At 49.1% G+C, this 18,731-nt stretch overlaps 1 protein-coding gene across 2 annotated transcripts in view; it reads left to right on the top strand.

The window, feature by feature from the left end:
* Positions 1–18,731, top strand: part of LOC135918504 (uncharacterized) — a 47,495-nt gene that overhangs the window by 26,210 nt on the left and 2,554 nt on the right. For both annotated transcript variants that reach the window (XM_065452120.1, XM_065452119.1), the window contains exon 5: positions 7,289–7,429. In XM_065452120.1, the coding sequence (XP_065308192.1) occupies positions 7,289–7,429 (141 nt within the window). The remainder of the gene's footprint in view (positions 1–7,288; positions 7,430–18,731) is intronic.

Here is an 18,731-nt window from a genome sequence, read left to right as displayed (position 1 = left end):
CCCGAACCACTATTGTGAACTTTGTTCTTGTACGCCTCCGTTGTTTGTCGTTTCCCTACTTTTCTTCCACCAATCTTCCAATCGCCTCTTACTAATCTTTATTGCGGACATGTTTACTTTCCCCCTGCTCTCGCTGAATCCAAGGGCTTCAATAAGGCCAATGGTGCCTAAATCGACCGCTGGGCAGATATCTTCGCATTATAATAAAACATGCTCCACAGTTTTCCTAGCATTGCCGATGCAAGCACATGCTCCTTCTTCCTTGTTGTATCTCCCTTTATAAGTGCGTGTTCTGAGGAATCCTGACGTCGCTTCGAAAAGTAAAGAGATTCCCTTTGAGTTATCATCAACTGTTTCTTTCCTGATTTCGTTTTTAATCTTAAGTAGTTACTCATAGCAGGTCTCTTTTCCATTGCCGCTAACCGTGAGATTATTTCAGCCTCTCTAACTTTCCGCTTGACGTTCTTTGTTGCTGTGTTGTTCACCATACAGGCCGCATACTTGCTGGTAAGCTTCCTAGTTCTTTTTCAGTGCATGCAATGTTCGAAATGTACAGGGCTCTTTTTCTGCGCTTCTTGAGATACAGTTTGCCCGTACTAACCAACACTTGCTAGACTAATCTTCGTGTTCTACACACGATTCAAGCTCGGGCTCTCAGGGTTTGTCTTCGTTTGTCGAAATGCACATCGACAGTGGCGACTATTGCGATCGCCCGGGACCAACCCATACAAACACACATTGTGTTGGAAGTGTTGAGAGTGCACATTAGGCACTTTGCCCGTGCCCGTTGCCATCATCTGGCAACACTACCGCCAGAAAGTCCGCAGGCACTATTTTGTACTACGAGTTCGGATTATTACACCAGACTTCGTTCAGGCTTCACCCCCGCAACTAAGCCATCGAATCCTCCATGGAGTTTGGCTCGACCTGCAGTGCTCCTCACCGTACCAGGAATCCGGAAAAAATCTGAGCTGTCATCACCTGCTCTTAAGCAACTAACTTTGCTACTTTTGCACAAGAGGTACGCCGACCACGTAGATATTTTTACTGATGGATCGGCAACACTTCAGTGTTCCTCAGGAGCCATGGTTTTACCAGCGAAAGCCACCACCGTCAGTTTCAAGACGTGTCACCCAACGATACCGACGGCTGCGGAACTTGCAGCTCTTCGCGCTGCACTTCGTCTCGTCGGCCAAGAACAACCTCGAATATGGTCAATATTCAGTGACTCGAAGGCACCACTGCAGTCTTTGCTATCAGCCCTGTGGCGTGGAGCACACGAACAACTGGTATTCGAGATTAGAGACCTAATCCATGTCTTGACTGAGAAAAGACACCACCTGACATTTCAGTGGCTTCCATGTCCTTGCGGCGTCATAGGGAACGAACAAGCCGATAACGCTGCTCGGTCGGCTCTTCAGGCGACGAAGAGAAGCCGATATCGTTGTTAAGGACAGGTGCCGCTAGAAAACTCCGAGAACTCACCCGTGGTATCACGTTCTCCTTGTTGAACGCAGGAAGCGTTCAAATCAAGCGGCTGCACAACCTACACTCCTCTCTACGTCTTTGCATTGGACTCTGCCGTCATATGAAACGTACGAAAGTGTCGCTACTTTTAACGACAGCGAGAAGCTGCGCCATGTTTTCTTCTTATCAGAAGACGCCTCCAGGACGTGGTTTGAGAATCGAGAAACCACTTTAACAATGTGGGACCCATTAAGCGTCGTGCGCGAAGGGGGAGCGCAAGCTTTGCTGGAAACGCGAAGGCACCTGTCCAATAACACCATCGCCATCTTCATGGAAGATACGACCCGTCTTTCCCGGCGTGCCGACCCGGAAACGTCTGCTTCCTGATGCGCGCGGTGCAAAGTCTGCTTTCGAACAGTACTGAACCTGCTGTGAACAGTACCGGCTACAGTGCTTGCCACCTCTCACCGTGTGCTTGAGTCATTTCTCCGCCCCCATACCCCGCGTACCTCTTTTCTAAACAATTCAAGGGCAAGAATTAATCTCCACTTTTCGCACAACTTAACAAAAATGTTCTGGCTGACAATATTTTTGGTCCTGCAGCCCAGCAAGATACTCACTTCTTTCATCAAGAAATGAGTAACAAGGTTTCAAGCAGCAGCTAAGTCTTTTGCGTAATGAGAGCCCTGGTTGTTTACAAGCCCCAATAGTACGAAAGGTACTATGCAGCCCATTTTCGAATGGTACCAACTTCACTGGCAGTAGCCTTGTACCAGCTTTGTTGAATGGTGTTTCCCCTGCACAAGAGGAAGTTATGTCAATGATTTTAGAATCTCGTAAAGCGCACAGGTCATATGCCAGCAGTATGTGCGTGGCGACTTTTGCAAAAGAAGTACGTTACACCTGTACATCCTTTTGTACAACCGCCAAGTACTTTCGCCGTAGAGCGAAATTAAAGCACCAGGCTCCTACGAGCTCCGAGCGACCATTAGAACTGTCGTACGCGAAGAACAGTTCAGGATGTTAACTTCTACGCGACCCCAAGTAGCATCCATTGCTGACGTCGTCCGAGAGGAGATTCAGCAGTCACTTCAGCAGTCCGCCATCACGCTCCCTCTCCGCGCCCGCGCCAGGGCCCGGTAACGACGCAGTTCCGTCATTCGCCGCCGCCGCCGCCGCCAGCTCGCCCTCCCGTCACCCAGCGGAGCTACCCAAAGAAGACAGATGTATGGTGCGCTCTGGGCCACCGCCCGCTCTGCTACTACTGCGGAGAAGAGGGCCAAGCCTGCCGCCAGTGCCCATACCGCGACTTGGGACTGCCAGGCTTCGGCGTCAACGTGCCGCGCCCCACAGATTAGCGAACAACCTCGTGATATCGCCGATCCGTCGCCGCAACAAAGTGGAGACTCCGACGTTATTCGCGTTCGCCGTCACGCTGCTTGTCACCACAGCGCCAACCGTACACAGGACCTGCCTGTGGATGGTCTGCAAGCCCATATCCGAAAAACTAAAAGCAGAAACCGACGGAGGTCATCCTCCGACGGAGGACATCCTCCGCCGACGACAACCACACTTCAAGGTATATCTCGACGACGTCGGGACGACAGGCCGCCATCCTGACGAAGCCTCGAAGCCAAGGATACACCTACAAAAAGAAGTCCTGACGACGAGACGTACCAGCTGCAGAGCAACGCAATGCAGCCGTGATGCGACGTCACGACCCAATTGCAATTCAAGCCGAACAACCACCGACCTAGACGTGCTTCTCGAAAGCCACACCGTCACCGCTCTAGTAGACACAGTAGCCGACTGCTCCGTCATCAGTGGACCCTTAGCCGCCGAGCTGAAGGAAGTCAAGACTACATGGGACGGCCCTCATATCCGGACAGCTGTAGGATACCTCATAACGCCGACTGGAAGCTGCACAGCAAAAGTTACAATGAATGACCGGACTTACACTGCGATCTTCGATTGTCATCCTTCAAAAGTGCCCACGTGACGTAATTCTCGGCATTGCCTTCCTGATTCAACACGGCGCAGACATTAACATAAAGTCGCAGTCGATGAGGTCCACCACGTGGCCTTCTACTAGTGCACGTGGTTACTCCTCTTTTTATTAGTACTGAAACGCAGTGTACTTTTATTATGCGAAGCATATTACTAGAGCTCAACCCAGCTCCTCAGGCGAGGCGGTGTCGCCTTCAATACCACGTGACACAGTGACGTCACGACAGAGGAGAAACGAGGCTCCAACTCGCGCCGTCGCTCGCGGCGTCGCGGCGGTATATAAGCAGCTGCGCTTGCCTCTGCTGGACACTCACGAGGCGAGATGCCTCCTGGAGACAGAGCTGCTCGTTGGAATGAGAAGCGAAGGTTGCGGCGTGCTACAGAGACTGTTTCTAGGTGGCTTTGCTACGGCGCAGCGACTACGCGCCCCGCATCGGACGCGGTGAGCGTCGAGCAACGCAGCGTTCGGCGCGACAACGAAATGTGCGCCTGAGCAAGCGCCGCACGCCTGAGCCGACGCCGACGACACCGGCTTTTCTGCGACACGAGCTCCTTAACGCTGTCGCGTTAAAATAAAGACTAGTATGCTTCGCATCCTGGGCTTAACCTTAGCTAAGTCACAGCCATTTTTTATTGTAAGTTTTTCCTGACTTACAATGTGCACATAAGGCTTCGTTTGTAGTGAGTAGAAAAATAGCGATGCTTTCGCCTTCACTTACGATGACTTGGCTTGGCTCGTCTATCGACAAAGCAACGACGACGGGGGCCAGCCGGCCATGACGTAAGCGTGTATTTTGGGGAAAATGCGTTACAAATATAAGAAATGTCTGTATAACAACTTGGACTTATTGCATCACCTCTTTATTTTGAAAAGTGGTTGAAAAGATCAATATGTAGCTCGTTAACCACACTTACACTCACTCCTGTGAAAGCAGAACGATGGGCGGCTTTCGCAATTTTCGAGCCGGGCTATCGACATCGCTCTCCCTTCTCAGCGTTCCTAAAGGAGGGACTCTTACTTTTCTCGAGGCTACTGAAATCGAAAAATTCTACTTACTAAATATCTACGCGCTTTTGTAAGTAACTGCTGCAGATGTAACCACTAACGAGGGTGCGCTTTGCGTTGCGCCATAACAAATTGGGTCCTGAAAATCTGTTGTCAATCTCTAGCATTATTTTCCCATATTTGTAACCGGTCAATAAATTTTTTTAACGTGAACCGAAGAACCTCAAATTACCTTGTGTGACCTTGCCGAGACCTTCCTATAGAATGTTTCGCATTTGTAGTGTTTTAATAGTGTAAGTGTAGCAAGCAAAGAAATGACAGTGTACAGGGTGTTTCAAGGAAGGTTTCAAGTAATTTTAAATAATCGGCTTTCGTACGTAAAATTGTTGTTCTTGCGCGATGTGATCAGGGGCCGCGATCAAACGGGTTGCAAGTGCTATTTAATGGAATAATTAACTACGATTTGTTATGAACTTTTTAATTATTCTAGTTAGGTGTTTGATCGCAATGAGGAAATTTTAGTGGATCGTGAGTCCATCCGGTACCGATTGTTAGATTAGCAAAAAAGCTGAGGTTCAGAGCTACAGCGCTCAGAAGCTCAGCTCTCCAGACGCGCGCACCGGGCTCCGTGCGGCAGCTAAGCGCCGCAAAGCCACGCTCACGCACTGACGTCACTCGGAGCGGTCACACGTCCCGCTCTTTCTTTTCTACTGCCCGAACAGCGGGATGCGACATGCGACAGCGTGTTCGTCACCTAGGGTGCCTCGATGCGCACGGCGGCGGAGGGGAGCACACGCATCGAGGCACCCTATCGTCACCCGCTGGAACCTCCTCGCACGCCCAAATGTGACTTGCCACCACGAGCGGCCTTGACCTGCGACCGCGCGAATGGATTGCCCGATGCGAAGCGGTTTGCTTTGTGATATCACCGCGGTTGCTTTTGAAAAGATTTCCTTTTGCACTCCGGAATTCAGGTACCGATGTCGCAAAACGCAGTTAAACGTACACTGTGGTCGCAGTCACGCAACTCCTTTATTTCTGGAGGAACGCTGAGTAGCTCACAGCAAATGCTCAAAATGTTGTCCTTGCATACCAATACATAAGTGCGCGCGATCTTTCACTGAACCTACAGAACGCACAGTCACGTCCTCTGGGACGTTCACCACCGCTGGGGCGATGCTTTCCTTCAGATCCTGGCGCCTTGTTGGAGCTGTTTGGTACACGTCATCTTTTTACATGTCCCCAAAGAAAAAAAGGTCCTATGGTCTCAAATCTAGCGACCTCTGAGGCCATGGAATGGACCTGCTGCGCCCGATCCACTGCGAACGAAAGTTCACATCAAGGAAACGCACATGACAAGAAGACGAATGTGGTGGCGCTTAGTCGTGTTGGTACGACATCGAACGCACAACGCTGAGTGGAAGTTCCGATGCGAAGTCCGCAACCACGTCCTTTAGAATGCAGACTGTGTAGCGCTTGCCTGTCATGTTTCCCTCAAAAAAAGTATGGCCCAACGATACGGCGGCGAAAAATTCCACACTACTGCTTTACAGACCATTGCCATCGGTGCCTGTGCTGTCACAGTCAGCGCGGGTTTCCTACTGATGAGTAGTGGGCGTTGTGTAAGTTGATTGCTGCATCTCTATCGAACTGAGCCTCGTCGGTCGAAAGCACATTATTCAGGAAATTTTCATCTTGCTCCCACTAGATGAGGCACCAGTTGCAGAAGTCTAGCCTCCGCTGGGAATCACTGTCCGTGAGTCCCTGATGTAGAGATAGGTGATATACGGGTGAAACTGATGTTTCGACAACACTCTCCAAAGTGAAGCAACAATGCCTTGACAAACATCAGCGGTTTCTCTTACGCTCACCCGTGGCTTCCAGTTCACGTTGGCTAAGACGCCGGTCTCAAAATCTTCGCTCAGGATGTGGTAACGTATTTCTCTTTGACGATGTACCGCTCCGGTGTGGCGCGTAAGCGGTTGAACACCGTTTTGAACGTAGGAAGTGATGGTACGCGACGACCCGAGGGCCGTGCAGCATGCAGACGTGCGGCTAAAGTTAGGGTTTACACTCGCTCTCACGTATGCAATAACCACGTCGACTCTCTCAGTCGTCGAAAAATGGCCCCACGCAGCTGCAGCCATGTTGAGTGGCGGAAAGAATAAAACGGCCGATGCTGATGCGCTCCAAAAGCACTTTATATCGCCGATTGCTAGATAACAAAGTTGCCAGTCTCTTTTATTTATTTATGTTATTTATTTGTGCGTGCGTCGTGGCCGGCCGGCGCATGCCAACGGTGGCCACAACGCACCGCTTTCCGTTCGGGCTGTAGAAAAAAAGAGCGGGACGTGTGTGACGCGCACTGCTCCGAGTGACGTCAGCGCGTGGGCGGGGCTTTGTGGCGCCCAGCTGCCGCACGGAGCCCGTTGGCGCGTCTGGAGAGCTGAGGTGCTGAGCGCTGTCGCTCTGCGCGCAATGGCACTTTCGCAAATCTAACAATCGATACCGGATGGTCTCACGATCCACTAAAATTTCCACATGACGATCGAACACCTAACTAGAATAATTCAAAAGTTAATTAACAAATTTTAGTAAATTATTCCCTTAATGGCACTTGAAACCCATTTGATAGCGCCCGCCACGACCCCTGATCACTTCGCGCAAGAACAACAATTTTACCGCCGAAAGCCGATTATTTAAAATTACTCAAAGTCATCCTTGAAACACCCTGTACATGCCAAGCGACATGCCTTCTTCAACGACAGCATTTTCGACTGCAACAACTTCCCCGTGTCTTTACAACAGAGCGCGTGGACCTGTGCACGGGCGAGGCATGCACGGCGTCCCAGTGCGTCCGTGACCCGGTGAGCAATGACACCTGCCGCGGTGTGGTGCGAGCGTACGCCGACAGGTGCCGCTGCTGCGAGGCCTGCGTTCTGCACCTGGGTGAGACAGCCGTGGCCGCATGGCAACTCAAAAATGCACAATTATGAAGAGTTATGCTTCCATGCGGGAACTTTCTTTTCTCGCACAATGGTCGTTTAGTCTTCGCTTTCTTTAGAGATGAATTAAGCTAGAACTGCATGTTAGCGCTATGCGGGGTGATCATCTTTAAGTTTTACGTACTTTTTGTAACATATCGCCTGTAGCATATAGCGTGATTCTTGTTCTTAAGCTGGATTATTTAAAGAAGTGGACCTCACTAGCATGAGAAATCGAAGCATGTACTCAACTAACAAAAAGGTCACCAATAAAATTCTAAATGAGTTACTTTAAAGCGCATATCAATTTACAAATCATAGCCGGTGAGCTTGAAAGATCTCGGCGGAAAGTGCCCCAAAAAAGAAATAAAGCGCCCGAACGCGCACTGCCGCAAACACTGGTTGCATGTACCGATTTGCAACTCCCCTAGTAGCACTGCTACGTCGATGCGATGCGGAAAACGTGCGAAGTCCACTTTGAAAGAGGAAGCGCCCAGGGCTTCGTCCGGACTGCACCGTGAACCACGTAGCTCACCTCAAAAACAGAACGTCGCTGACGAAGTCTTCTAGCAGCATTGGCCCTCATATGCTGGTGGTGGCAGCACAAGCATGACTTCACGTACTTATTTATCACGCGTGTCACGCGACGCACTTTCGGTGGCAATCGAGCCAGATCGGAATTGAATTTCTCGGTCGCAACTGGCTCCTGGCGCAAGCTGAGAATTTCGATCCGTATTGAACTTGCATGATCGCGACTAAAAGTGGCCGTGTGACACTGGCATAAGGCGCGGCAACACTGGTCGATACGAGACCAACAAAACTCTGACGCCAACGATTGGCCGACTATTGAGCACAATTTGTCGCTGAGGCCATTTCATCGCACCACGACAAGGACGCAACCGACTAGCGCGAGTCATCGTAATGCGACGGGCTTTCTTGTCGAAGACACCGGACAAAATCAGCGTGCCGGCCATCGATCCCTCGCAATCTGCCGTTAAACCGACAATGCGTCGACCGCACAAACTTCAGCCCTCTCGAACCGTGCACATGAAGTTTGAGCCGACGTTTATCCTGCTCAGCAAACGGCCGATATATAAACGAGAAAACCATGGCCAGGCGGCGCTACTGCGCCTCCTGACAGCGCCCCTATGTGGAAACGTCAAGCAGCGCGGCCGCGTCGTGGCGCAGTCTCCGCTTTGTTTGCATTGTGCCGTACGCGCTTTTCTTCGCTGCTCGTTCTCACGGCGCTCCGCTTTCGACGGTGGCAGATCGCCTGCTTGCGCAACAACGATGCAAAGATTGCCGTGCGGTTTCAAGAAGGTTGCCGACGCCGACAGCTTTTTTTCGTGGCGGCAACCTCCCGATAGGGGAGCGTCTGCTTCCGAACGTGTACGGCGTTGAACAAATTGCGGAAAAAATGTGAGAGTGAAAGCCAAGTGCGTGTCACAGGTGTCCGACAAGATCGTATACGACGTCGAGTTAGAGATACGCACCATGTTCAGAAATTTAGCCACTTTTATTTCAATTACAACGTAAGTCACACTGGCAGCAGGAACTTCAGTTGTCATACTACTCGATGACTGCAGATCCATTGGGCTGCTTCTTGACGGTTCCGTCACTTCACAAAGGCATGTTCTGGAGTCTGTTTCACACGTGTCTTGCTGCTGCTCAAGAGCTGTGTCACTGCAGTACGAAAGCACATGTCCCGGTGGCGCTGACTGCTGAGAAGACTGTTGTGATTGCCATTGGTCTGCTTGGCGCCGCTTCCATCTGCATCGCATATAAATGAAACAGTATGTGTGCCTATTTGTTGTGGGGATTAAATTACTCCCAAAAATATGTTTGCAAAGGTAACGTTCCTGTGATTGTGTGCATATATTATTCTACAAGAGTGGTACCACCACAAGTTATGATACTTGCACACTTAGATACTTAGAAAGCATGGGCAAACAACAAACATAACGCGCACGTCTCGAGCGGCTGCTTTCCGATCTGCCGCTTCCCGACGCACGCGACGACCGCGGCTTGCATTAAATACGGTCTGCTACCACCCAAAAGTGGCGCGCGGCCCCTTTCGTTACCTGCACAACTAGTAATTTAAGTTGCAGCGTTTGGAAAAGGGAAATAATTCTCTTGAGCTCGTCCATGCCGATCGCGAGGGAAGGCACAGTGCAATCAAATAAATTCGGGGGTTCTAAGTGCCCAAACCATGCCAAAACCACGAAATCATTATGAGGCCCGCTGTAATGGCGAGTCTCAGGAATAATTTTAACCTCTGGGGTTCTTTAACGTGCACAAAAATCAAAGCACACGGTAACAGGGGTGTTCTTGCATTTTGCCCCTATCAAAATGCGGCCACCGGGGCTGGGAATCGAGCACGCGTCGTAGAGCTTAGCGGCGCAACACGCATGCATTTACCGCTAACAAACGGCGGATGCCACCACAATTCAACAACGCGACACGACTAAACAAACGGTCGTGCACTAAAACCAGGCATATGACTATTCCGCTTTCAAGATATTACACGCGAATGCGAAAGTATGAGACTCACTTGACTCGGCGCACTGCAGTTATCCATGCTTGTCGTCTGTCCTTCTCTTACCACTTCCCCGGAAATTTGTAGAACTTCATGGGCGGCGTACGACCTTTCGTGTTTTCGAGGCTGCTGTGGCAATCAACAACACATCAGTATTGCGTGCCACCTTTCCTGGCTGATGAGGTCGCACTCGGCATCGCAAAAACCACGCGCACGAGCACTCCCGCCGTACAGAACACGGGCCCGTGCTAGCGCAGCGACGACCCTCGAAACTTCCATCGGTCCGCTAGGGGAGCATTCGGCGCTGGTGCCACGCGGGCAAACTTTAGGTTGCCTTGTCTATAGCGGAGCCGTCGAGTTCATGTTCCGGCTACCACGGCGGACCTGAGCTGAAAAGTATGCCCGTAAGACGGAGGAAATTTTTTTTTAATTATGCGTTATCAACGGCGATAAGGTGCCTCAGAAAGGCTGGCCAACGTTTCGATAGGAGGACCTATCTTCGTCAAAGGCAGCCTCGTCATCCTCGGCATATTAGCTTTATAGGGTTAGTAGAGTGACGTCACGAGCGGTTGTTGTCGGTGGCGGCTGGTTGTAAACGGAAATACTGCAAAGAAAATGAACGCTATCGCCTGACGTCTGTAAGCCTGGTTCCTAAGACCGAGGTGTCCAACAAAAAGTCTACACCGATGCAACCAAACTTGATAGAGCCGAGGTTCTCAAGCCCCGCCCTAGGATCACAAGAACAACAACGACTCTTCTAAATACTATCCAACGCCTAAGTAAATACTATCCAATTTTCACCTGCAACCAGAAACTTAATAAGATTTTTCCCGACCGTTCAGAGTAGCCTACAGGCGCAGCACTAACTTTAAGGATATTCTTGGAGCAACCCTTGTTTCTGTACCTTTATCGCAGACTGACGCAGCCCATTACTTAGGCAAGCTAGCGCACCGTATGCCATTGGAGAAGTGGCACACACCTTAATTCACCCGACATTGATTGCATTCCCTCGATCCATCTTTAAAACTGCGACTGTTACCAGGGCTTTCGCGTAATGAGAAAACAATGCTGTGCCGCTTACGCTTGGGCGTCGCATTCACCAATGCATATACGTTTTTGATTGGAATGGCTATATTAGAATGGCGATTGGAACTATAGAACATCTACTGTGCTACTGCCCATCTTTTGAAAATTAAAGACGTGACCTCTGCACAGCTCTCAACCAATTAGATAGAAAACCGATCACCTTGAACAAGATCTTGGGAGCATGGCCTCGCATATCGCAGCTACAAAAGGGCGCAAAAGCGCTGCTACATTTGAAAGCTACTGGATTAAGTCAGCGTCTGTGATCCGGACTGAGTGACCGAAAGATATCCCCACTGGACTTTCACTTCTTTTAATATTTCCGTCCCCTTTTCCAATTCCCCAGAGTAGGGTAGCCAACCAGGCGCAGTCCTGGTTAACCTCCCTACCTTTCATTTATTCTATGCTCTCTCTCTCTCTCTCTTAAGGATATTCTTGTACATGCTAAACTAAGGACAAAGACAAAGTTAGCATCCAGCCTCTGTGGCCGACCCAGGCGCTCTACATGTAAACATATTCAGTCTACTCTAGAGTAAAAAAAAATGGCTGTGGCTTAGGTAAGGTTAAGCCCAGGATGCGAAGCATACTAGCCTTTATTTTAGTTGTTGAACCACTGTTTAGCCTGGTGAACTGCTGTTGCTTGGCTATATTTGGTTCGGCTAGACGAAGAAACAACTCATGCATTACTTCTTCGCCTTCAAGAGTGGAACGCGACAGCGTTCCCGTCGACCCGCCAAGGGGTGTAAGACAATGGGCTACAGGGCAGCGACTACGCGCCCCGCATTGGACGCGGTGAGCGTCGAGCAAAGCAGCGTTCGGCGCGGCAACGAAATGTGCGCCTGAGCAAGAGACGCACGCCTTAGAAACAGCGCGTTTCTAAGGCAACACCGCATTCACTAGAGGCGCTTTTGTACCGCTTTGAAGCGTTGTACTCGTGGCTCAGTGGTAGCGTCTCCGTCCCACACTCCGGAGACCCTGGTTCGATTCCCACCCAGCCCGTCTTGCAAGAGTTGAGCCAAAGCCACTTCTCCTCTGTCGTGACGTCACGGTGTCACGTGATTTCATGGTCACCGCCGCGCCTGAGGAGCTGGGTTGAGCCCTCGTAATATGCTTCGCATAAAAGTACAGCGTCAAATTACTCACACAAGGTAACTTCGAGTTTCACCGGCACATCAAGCAACGTAGTCTAGCGTCTAGAATTTGCTGCTTGTAGCAAACAATACATAGCTGAGACTTGGCAACAAATTCATGCAAGGATCAACGGTCACTGCGCCTATACAAAACACATTTTACCTAAAGCAGTAGCCAGCCACTTCAATGAACATGGTCATATATTCGACAAAGCAAGGCTCTATATACTACAAAGAAATTTCCCTTCACCTCGCGAGAGGAACCATACGGAATCTTACCTCATATACAAGTTTATATGCATACACCCGGCGGGAACTTGGCACGTGGCAACTTAAGATCGCTAAAAGCTTTAACTTAAATCTGAATTTCCCATATCATCGACCAAGGCACAAGACACATTCTGCCACCAGCTAACCTTATTTCCCGCATTAACATCATTCTTCCATTTCCAATTTCCCCCTGCCCTACAACTCAATTTAATATACTCTTTCGCGTTTTTATGCATATATCAATTGTACGACCACTTTTCTCATATACACCTGCACCTTGCCGCTATAACTCATGTCACCCTCCTATTTATTATTCCGGCTTCAGTTCCCCCCTTTATTTCTTTGTTTTTTGTTTGTTTTTCATTTTATTGTCTTAAACACCCTCACCAACACATTCCAAAGTCCCAGGCGCCAGGATATCTTTTTCGGCGCCTCAGCGACACAGGGTGTCACCACTTCTGCAGACCGCCGTGACAACACCTACTTTGAGCTACTGGGGCTAACGTCCCTTGTAAGACCAAGCCGCTGCCTTCCAAGTACCCTGTGCATTGCACTCCAGACTCCTTGTAGCCATCTTAACTCCTTCAAAATTATCCGGCGCGTTGCTTCTACGCTACTCAGGTCATTCTTACAAGTGATGTTTGGTCTTTCTTGTAACTCACACAGTCACCGGCTGACCGGCTCTTCTAAAGCTACAAAAGCATGCCGCCAACGACACCCCTGAAGGCTCCCTAACCTCTCGCTCCCCCAACACCCTCCTATGCCCTTCTGTTAGAGCGCAGCTCTTTGGAGCCCGTTCCCGCGCTTCGCGTCGCCGTCGGCCTCGCCGTAACTAAAGTCATTATCCGCAAGCTGATCTAGCTACGCGCGCTCCTGCTGCCATGTCTCGCGCGCGGCGCGAGTCTTTCTCTCCCCTTGTCTTCTAAAGCCGGATCAGGTGTCCTCGCATATCTTATCGCCCCCTTCCTCCACGCAGCACCGTTGCGGTGACTCTCGCCGCTACCGTCCACTCCGCTCTCGCCGTACCTACTCCCGCTGTCGGCGGCGTGTGCTCCTTGCCGCCTCGTGCGTGTTCCACGGCTCGCCGCTCCTCCGTCTCCGCGTCGCGTGACTGCACGGCTCTCAACCGTATTCTCTCGTTTCCCCGTTTGCGGAGCGCGTTCCTCAGTGGCATTTGTCGCCTCTGGCAGTGCTTGCGCCTGGCTGTCCTTCTCCCGCCTCCACTGTTGCCTTATACCTCCTCTTACCTGGCGCAGTGCCGTTGCGGTGACTCGAAAGACAGTTATAGCGTTTCGGCCCCTTACTTGTACTTCCCACCCAACTTTGTGCAGCCACATTGAGGCCTGTCTGTGAGTGAATGAGTGTGTGACCTCTACTCAATATCCCTGTTCTCCACCCGTTTCCTCACCCCACCTCGGAAGAAACATTAAATAATAGTTGCTAATCTCCCCCTCCCCGCTCCGCGGCGGTGACCCACTATAATATGGCGCGTCGCCGGAGCGCTGGCTCGATAGTGGTGGATCGCGGTGTGTGCTGCCCAATCCTAAACGCAGAACCACATCCGTTCGGCACTGCGTGTTCTGAATGAGGTTGCCTGTCGTTGAAATAAGGCAGCAGCTGCGCTCCAAGATCGCATTACCAAAAAGCGTAATCGCCGGCGAATTTCTCTTTTTTCATCGTGTGCTTTTTCTGTCTTTTTTATTCTTTTTTCTCCCCGCCTTCCCACTCTCCCGCTCTTGTCCGGTCGTCTTAGGAACCACGCTTCCAGACGTCAGGCGACAGCGCTCATTTTATCTTTGCAACCAGCCGCTACCCACAACCGCACGTGACGTCACTCTACTAACCCGTCATAACTAAGATGCCGAAGATGACGAGGCCGCCTTTAACGAAGATAGGCTCTCCTATCAAAACGTTGTCCAGTCTGTCTGAGGCACCTTGTCCCTGTTTATAACCTTTATACCACCAGTGTGCTACTCTATCTGTCAGAGCCATTCTTGATTTTGGATTTTTTAATTACATGACATTTAGGAGATGTCGCCTTTAAGTGGCCCCAGCTACTCCTTTTCACATAGGGATTTAAAAAAGAATGATCAATAAATAAAATAATGAAATCATAATAACGCAAATTTCAATCACATAAGTACACTAATGCGACACTAAAATTGAAAGTCAACTCCAAAAAATGAACATAGAAAGTCAGTCAAATAAGTACATTAAAGCCCCATTAAACTGAAAGTCAAGAAAGGTGGGTAAGCCGCTCATATTTGCTCGTCTCATGCAGGGTGAAACAGTACGGCTCATACGAGCAGATATGTAGGTTTTGCTACGTTTTGACATTATTTCATATCAGTGATGCACCTTTCCCACAATATTTGAAGCTAACAGCGATCTGTGGAAGTAGATGTCGATGTAAGCAAATGCATCGCTTTGGCAAACCGACGCGGGTGGCTGCACTGGAAGACTTGCTGAATATGCGAAATGTCCAAACAACTCAAAGGGAATACAAAAGGTGAGGCGCAAGTGCGGAAATCAGCGACAACACGCTCCGAGGCAGCAAACGGAACTCGGCTGCCCTTATCTGTCGCTCCGTTAGCACAACAGCGAAATCGATCAGGCCTGCTCACCCATTAGCCGGTGAGTGCTACATGATTCCACGGAACGACACGCTGCCCCGTAGAAGCCATTAATAATTAATCCCGGTCCCCGAAACGCACAATTGATCCGCACTCAACATGGGCGCAGGCGCACAAATCAACTGGCGAAAGCCGCCAGTGCCTTGGCCGTCGGGCGCCCGTGTCGTACGTGGCCACCGCTCGCAGCTGCCGCGTGGCGGCGCCTTGTGAGTCGAGTGTGGTGGAGCTTGGGGCATATCGTGAATACAGAGTCTAAGTGTAAAGGGCAGATCACGCGGGAAGTGGGAAACCGGCAATCGACCATTGACTACCGTCTGATGACAGAAGGAATTCACGATAAGTTGAGAGAAATGGTCATAGACGAGGAAGGGTATAGCAGCATAGGGAGTGACCCCAGAGGCATCATCTTGAAAACGGGATATGCAGTTGGGATAAAGAGATCAAGGAGTGCAAAATGACTAGTCCAAATTTGAACACTAAACAAATAACAAATATAGTCACAATAGTACAGGAAGAACTTTCCAAATGGTCAAGTAAACAGTGGGAATATAGTGAGCTTCTAGGTGTAATAACGAGTAAAAAAAAAGGAAAGAGAAACAACATGTTTCTCTTTCCGCAAAAAAAAAAACTGAAAAGCTTGTGGAACAAGGAGATACCTAAAGCGATTGCCGAACGACAGAAAGCATCCCGAGAGCACAGGCAGGCAAAGGCGCAGTTGCCGCAGAATGAAGTGGCCAGTAAATGGGAAATATACAGGGAGAAAAAGTCTATGGTTCAAATACTGGTGCAAGCAAAGATAAAAGGTGAAAGTGAACGTAGGTTTACAGAAATACGTGATAATAGAAGGCCGCACCTCGAATATTTTGGAACCACGTAAAATTATTAGGCAGGGAGTCAACAACAATACAACAAATATCCTAGACGACGATGGAAACAAACTGGAAGGGGACGCGTCACTAAATCACATCCGGAAAATAACTGCCAAATCTTTCCAAAGCAATGACGAGGTTGTATTTGAGCAAAAAAGGAGCATAGAGAAACAGATGGCAAAAGAGGTGATGCTTACAAATTTCAACTGCAAGAAAGCCGAAGAGAAAATTCCTAAGCGCACACTCACAGGGCTGGACTGAGTTCCTGTTAGGTTGATTATTGAACTAGGACCGAAAATAAAGGAAGCTCTGTTGAAAACAGTAGAAACAAGTTTGAAAGATAGACGAATACCAGACAGTTTGCACAAAGTAGAATGAATTTAATTTATAAAGGTATAGACCTCGTATAGACCATTGACCATTACATCGGTAATATACAGGCTAGCAATGGAGCCAATCAAGTTAAAGGTGCAAGCATGGGCAGAGTGTAATAGCGTTTTGGGAGAACTTAAGAATGGCTTCAGAATAGGAAGGCGTTTGGATGATAACTTATTTGTTCTTATTCAGTCTACTGAAATATCAAGAGTAGAAAGCAGCCCGTTATTAGTGGCGTTTTTAGACATTACAGGAGCCTACGACAACGTAGACCGCAACATTTTGCGGGATATTCTGGAATAAGAAGGCTTAGGCGATGATTGTCTACAGCTTTTGAGACAGATTTACCTAGATAATACCGTTTGCGTTCAATGGGAAGAGATGAGGAACGAGGAGAAAGTTAATATTAACAACGACCTGAGGCAGGGGTGCCCTTTATCCTCACTGGTGTTTATGATGTACGTGGTGAGGATAGAGAGGGCACTAAAAGGAAGCAATATGGGGTTTAATCTCTCATACATACAGATGGATACAGTAGTAGAGCAACAGCTTCCAGGTTTATTTTATGCGGACGACATTGTGTTCCTAGCTAACAAGCGAAGTGATTTCCAATGTCTGGCTAATATCTGTGGACAGGAAGGCGATAAGTTAGGTCTGAAATATAGCGTTTAAAAATCAGGTGTCATGTTATTCAATGAAAACAGTGAACAGACAGTGGCAATACAGGGCCAGGAAATACCTCAGGTAAAAGAATATAAATATCTTGTTATATGGACAAACGAAGGCAATAGATGTATGGAAACACAGGAAAAAACAGCAAAGGGGGAGAGAAATGTAGCCATAATGAAACACAGAGCGCTATGGGGATACAATAGGTACGAGCTGCTCCGGGGTATGTGGAAAGGGGTAATGGTTCCAGGACTTACATTTGCAAATGCTGTTGTTTGAACCAAAGGTTAGTGGGACGCCTCGCATTGGGCGCTCACGAGAAGACTACAAATAAAGCTGTGCAGGGTGATATCGGCTGGAAAAGTGTTGATGTGAGGGAAGCTCACAGTAAAATTGAGTATGAAGAACGACTGAGGAATATGAAAGAAAGTAAATGGGCTGGGAGAGCGTTGAGGTATCTGTACAGGAAAAACGTTGATTCACAGTGGAGGAAAAGAACTAGGAAGCTTACCAGCAAGTATGCGGCCTGTAGGGTGGGCAACCCAGCAACAAAGAACGTCAAGCGGAAAGTCAGAGAGGCCGAAATAATCTCATGGGTGGCGGCAATGGAAAAGAAACCTGCCATGAGTAACTACTTAAGAGGAATAAACGAACTCAGGAGAGAAACATTTTGTGATAACTCAAAGGGAAGCTCATTACTTTTCGAAGCGAGATCAGGATGCCTTAGTACACGCACCTATAAAACGAGATATAAGAAGGAGTAAGAAGATTGTGCTTGCTGCAGTAAAGCCAGGGAAACGATGGAGCATGTTTTATTAGAAGGTGGAGATATCTGTTCAGCGGTTGATTTAGATACCACTGGACTCCTTGAAGCCCTTGGGTTCAGCAAGAGCAGGGGGAAAGTAAGCATGTCTGCAATAGAGATTAGTAAGAGACGACTGGATGACTGTTGGAAGAAAAGTAGGGACACGACAAAAAACGGAGACGCACAAAAGCAAAGTTCGCAATAATGGATCAGAAAATTTGGTTCTGGAAGTTCATAGTGTTCTTTCTTTCTTTTTTCTTTTTTTAAACCGAGGTGGTACATTAGGCCGTATAATAGCAACAGCTTGGTGGCGCAACCCACCGCCCCGTTCCAAAGGGGACGCTCATAACATCCATTCATCCATTGGTGGCGCAACCCAGCCCCGTTCCACAGGAGACGCTCTTAACGTCCGTCCGTCCGTCCGTCCGTCCGTCCACAGGAAGCTGGCCCTGACCAGCCGCGCGCAGTACGAAGCTAACGAATTCGTATTTGCCTGCGTGTTTGATTGCATTCCTGTTTTTCTCAGGGTTTTGCAGGTGCGTATTCCGCATGCAGTCTGTCCGGCTGCGCTGCCGGTGCAAAACTTGCATTCGTATTTGATAGTAGTCATTTTTTTATTCTGAGGCTTTTTTTCTTTACTCTTGTGTACCATTGTACAAAACACACGGAAAGAAAAAGACTGCAGGGGTGTCATTCTATGAAATACCAGCTGCCGCTGGTGTACGAGAGAGGTGGCTTGCAGTAATTAGGCGGGGTAATCGTCGCCTAATACAGCTTCAAACTACACTAGAGTATGAAGCCGTGCCGTGCAGGAGGATCAGATCTTGCAGAATCCACTGACAACCTTAGTGGAGTACACGGTCCGAACTCTTTGTGCTTCAATGTTGCTAAGTGTAA

This window comes from Dermacentor albipictus, chromosome 7 (assembly GCF_038994185.2).
Source record: "Dermacentor albipictus isolate Rhodes 1998 colony chromosome 7, USDA_Dalb.pri_finalv2, whole genome shotgun sequence".
NCBI lineage: Eukaryota > Metazoa > Arthropoda > Arachnida > Ixodida > Ixodidae > Dermacentor > Dermacentor albipictus.
Note: the sequence above shows the minus strand (reverse complement) of the source record. Positions and strands in the feature narration are given on the sequence as shown.